Here is a 4,438-nt window from a genome sequence, read left to right as displayed (position 1 = left end):
TGGCCTAATTTGTCTATTAATGACCTTCCTTCTGCCCTTATTCTCCCCATTCTTGAGTATTCCCAGTCCTAATCACGTCCTAGTCTTTTTGCTGCTGACTGACCCCTACCACTGTTCTGCCTGGGGCTTCCCTGGGCACAGAGCATCAGGTGGAGGGAGAGGGTGTACCTCAAGTAACCCTGGCAGGGCCCCTGAGTCTCTCCTTGAGGTAGGGTCCAGCCCAGCTCGGGGGGGCTCTTTACCTCAGTTACGATCCTTACAGGGCCTGTGTAAGGTGTCACCCCAGAACCCCAGGTCCTGTAAGTCAGAGACCTGAGCCAGACCTGTTTGAGACATTTGGGGCCAGTGGACGCTGCCTGGAGCTTGGGCCGTGGGGTGGCACTGCCCCCTAGTGATGTCTAGTGGTAATTCCAATTCCTCCCTCGCTGCCAGCCCCCAGTGACCAGAGCCACACGTCAGGTTGTCGAGTTCATAAAATCTCTTCCGAGCCAGCGGGCTGCAGCCAAAGCTGCCAACAAGTCCAGCATTGCCTTGGGTTCCAGTGCCCCCAACGATTTTGTTTAGTCACAGCTTCCAGAGCCTCCCACCATGCTGCCAGGAGCTGCCAGAGCCCCAGGCACACCAACCCCCCACCCTCCTAAGCCCCAGGGCCTGACCCTGACATCTGGGGCAAAGTGCTGGAGATGCAAATGTAATGACGCGCAGAAGCCTGAATGGAGAGTCACATCTCCGTCTCAGCCAACAGACTGTCCCCTAGTCCTGACGTCATTAGCACCATCTGAGAGCTGGGATCTGTGGAAGGGCAGAGAGGTGTTCAGACCACCAGGCATTCCTCCGCTGGGGACCACAAATAGAAGTGGCCTGTTTCTCACACCCACTCTCCCTGGTCCCAAGCCTCTTTCAGACCTGACTCTGATCAACCCTTGCGGCTCTTACCACTGGGGCATATCCAGGAGCTACTGCCCCTCTGGTGGGCAGCAGGCTCCCGCCCTCTCTCTCGTTCCTGGGTGTCGCCAGCCCCTCCTGCCACCTCCTCCTCCTCCTCCCCCTCAGAGAGGAGGTCACAGATCTGCTGCTGCAGCTCCGGGCTAATGCTGTTCTCAGCCAACACCAGACTCCGCAAAGCTGTGGGGTAATTTTCCACCATGTCCAGCAGGGTCTGCGGTGGGGAAGAGTACGGAAAATGATGAACACAGTTAAGGCAGCTCCGGACTCCAACCTGCCACCCCTTCAGTATGTCCACAGACACACTGGCTAACCTCAACCCCTGGCCCATCCCCAAACATGAAGACTTCTCACCTGAGCTGACTGGTTGGTGAGCCCTGTACCCTCCAAGTCTAGGACCTCTAAGGTGCGGCTGGAGGCCACAGCTACAGCCAGCATCGCTGCCACATGGTCACCTGGGGAGATAGTACACGTGCACACACTCACCGGCATTCACAGGCCTGCTAACCCTTTCTCCCCACAGCCTCCCCATTGCCCTGACAACCTCAGAATCCACCCCCAGGCCAGGAAACGCTGGCAACTGGTAGGTGGCCAGGAGGGGAGCATTGTGACTGATGAGTGAATGGATGAAGCAAGCCAGGCCCAGGGGTGGTGATGGATGCTCTGATCTACCTGTTGGTCATCTGGTCCTCAACACAGGCGGCTCCTCTACTTCCACCCAGAACCTCCCTTCTTTCCTCCGCCAGTGTGCTGGTTACCATGGCAACTGATGGTCCCAGGTTCTTGGACAGGGGTGAGGGGTGGTGAGAATCAAAGGGGGCTTTCTTGAGCCTCACCCAGAGGGTTGTAGTCCAGATTGAGGACGCGGACCTGGGAGCTGTGGGCCACGGCAATGGCGAGGCGGCTCCAGCCCTTAGGGGTGATGCCAGGGTTGGCGCTCAGCGTCAGCTCCTTCAAGCCTGGGCAGCATCATAGCGAGAAGCCAGGATGGAGAGGGTCAGGCCTTTCTCAAGCCCATTCCCCACCTGGGGATCTCTGGGGTATCCCTAGTGACTGAGAGCTACCCCACCTCCTCCACAGAGCTCCAGAGACATTAGCGACCCATGCCTTTCCTGCCCGCTGCAGCCTGGATTCCTGAGCCTCCATCCTGCTCAGCTCCCAATCCTTCTCCCTCCTAAGAGGATTCGAAAAACATTCTCACCCACACAGTCAGAGCCCTCATCTCTAGGCCATGCCCCCTGCCCTCTGCACTGAGCTTTTCATGAAGGCCACACTAGCCCATGCCCTCAGCAGGGCCCTGCTCACCAGACTTGGCCCCATCAGGGGGGAGAAGGCCACAGATGAGGTTGATGGCTTCATCACCCAGCATGCAGTCCCCCAGGTCCAGAGCCACGAGGGCAGGGTGGAGGGCCAGAGCTGGATTCAGCAAGGCCAGCCCCGCATCTGTCAGAGGGCTCCCATGCAGGCTGGGGGGTGAGACCAGAGAGCAGAGGTTACTGCAATCATCAGTCCTTACTGTAAGGGGGAAGGGGCGCCCTCCCTTATGGTGAGCTGTAGAGCTGAGGGGGACATTCAGTCACAGCACTTGGGAGAGGCCTTGGGAAGGAAAAAAGAAAATTCTAGACTCTTAAAAATGCAGTTAGAAGGGGAAAATTCGGTTTCTTTTCTGGGGCAGGGACTGGGATCCAGATGAGAACACAGAGAAAGGGTGTGTGGGTGGTGTTCTGGACAGAACATAGGGGCAGGGATCTAGTCCTCAGGGGAGTATTCCTTTTTGGGTACTGAGCAAGCTACCCCGGAGAAGTCAATGCGGGTGATTAGGTTGGGAGGTACACGGGTCCTGCCAGGAAGGGGTGGGTATCCTATATCATTTGGGGTGGGTCTGGTGTTCAAAGTCTGGAGGTGAGGCAGGGGCTTGGAGGGTGTTGTGGAGGCATGGGCAGAGGAATGAGGTGCGTGAATAGGGGTGAGAAGGTAGGCTGGTGCAAGCACAGGTACCAGAAGGTGTGCGGAGGAACAGGAGATGGCAGGGGGAGTGCGAGGAGGGGTGCGGTGCCCGGGACCCCTTTTAGAGGGAGCGCACTCACAAGAGGGACTGGATGGAGCGGTTGGTCCGCAGCGCCTCCGCCAGCTGCTTGATGCGGCTGGGGCTAGACACGACGCCCAGGTTAAGGTTGAGCTGCGCCAGGGACGTGGCCCCGGCCAGGGCCCGGCAGATGCGGCCGAAGTCGCGGTCGCAAAGACGGCAGCCGCGCAGTGAGAGCAGGCGCACGGCGTTGTCGCGCAGGCCGCGGCAGATGTCCCGCACTTCGGCGCCTGACAGCGGCTCCCCCGATATCTGGATGGAGCTGGGCAACATCGTACCCACGGCTGGGCCTCCGGGGCCAGGGCCCGGGCCGCGGCCGAGTTTGGCGGGGCCGCGGGCGGGGTCGGGTCCGGGGTCCGGGGTGGGGTCGCCGACGCAGCGGAGTAGAGGGGGAGGCAGAGGCACAGGCAGCGGCGGCGGCGGCGGAGAGGAGCGCCGGGGCCCGCGCGGGAGCCGGCCGGGATTGCGGAGGCGCCGAGGTCGCCGGCCGGGCTGAGACCGCGCGGCACCCGGGCCGGGGCGGACCGTGCCGTCCGTGTCTGGGCGGCGAGCCGGGGCGCGCGTTCCGGGGCCGGGCGGGCGCTGCTCCGCGCTGGTCTTCGTCCCTCGCGGTTACGGCGCCGGCTCAGGGGCCTCGGCTTAGGACGCGCGGAACCGGTCTCCGCTCGGAGGCCGCATCTGTTCCCTCCCTTCCTCCAGACCCACTCCCCCTACCGCCCCGCAGGGACAGCCCGAGGCGGGCAGGCGGGCGGGCCGGCAGGCGGGCAGCGGGTGGCGGGCGGCAGCTCGGGCTCAGGCTGCTGCGCAGGAGCGGGCGGCGGGTTCCCATGGCAACGGTATCGTCATCGCCGCTCGCCCCGCCTCCTGCCCGGCCTAGACCACGCGGGCACACGAGGTTTGCGCACACCCGATGTTCAGGAGCAGTGGGGGCGCTCTTCCCCTGGGTGTAGGGCCAGACAACAGGTGGCCAGGTGGAAGCCTGGGACGGGCAGGGGGTAGGGAGGGGAGAATAGAGACACATCAGGTGGAGACGGCATTTGAGACAGTTACACGGTTCTTTTGCTCATTTTCTCGTCGTTCCCCGTTCCTAAGGGCCAGACCCCTCGGTGCCTTCGCCTGGATCCCAGGGACGCCCGCCACCCCCCCACCCCCGTCCAGTTTGGAAGTCCCAAGGGCCCTTTAATTCGCGCCTCGCCCCGCCCCCGCGACAAGAGGCGCCGCGTGCGCGGGCATTCCAGGCGCGAGGAATTCCTCGCGTGCCCCTCGCCAAGATGGCTGCCTCGCAGTGGCGGCGGCGGGAACCCCTGCCCCGTGGAGGCGGCCTCAGCTGCCAGGCCCAGTGGAACCCCAAAGGGTCCTTGAAGCAGGTGAGCCGCAGGTAGATGCAACGCGCTGGTGCCGTTCCTT

At 62.5% G+C, this 4,438-nt stretch overlaps 1 protein-coding gene across 2 annotated transcripts; it reads right to left on the bottom strand.

Annotated features, from left to right (window-relative positions):
• Positions 1–533: 533 nt before the first annotated feature.
• Positions 534–3,304, bottom strand: LRRC73 (leucine rich repeat containing 73; the record flags this gene model as incomplete). 2 transcript variants are annotated; one of them, XM_082663960.1, is made up of 6 exons in its annotated part: positions 534–792; positions 937–1,159; positions 1,300–1,400; positions 1,782–1,904; positions 2,251–2,411; positions 3,033–3,304. In XM_082663960.1, the coding sequence occupies 6 exons, from the start codon at positions 3,302–3,304 to the stop codon at positions 722–724; spliced, it is 951 nt and encodes a 316-aa protein (XP_082520086.1). In that variant the 3' UTR covers positions 534–721. The 2 variants fall into 2 exon arrangements, with proteins under 2 accessions (XP_082520086.1, XP_082520087.1); XM_082663961.1 differs by lacking the exon at positions 1,782–1,904.
• Positions 3,305–4,438: the final 1,134 nt, after the last annotated feature.

The sequence above is a fragment of the Grampus griseus genome (genome assembly GCF_964374135.1).
Source record: "Grampus griseus genome assembly, chromosome: 10".
Lineage (NCBI taxonomy): Eukaryota > Metazoa > Chordata > Mammalia > Artiodactyla > Delphinidae > Grampus > Grampus griseus.
This window is presented reverse-complemented; position numbering and strand designations above follow the sequence as displayed.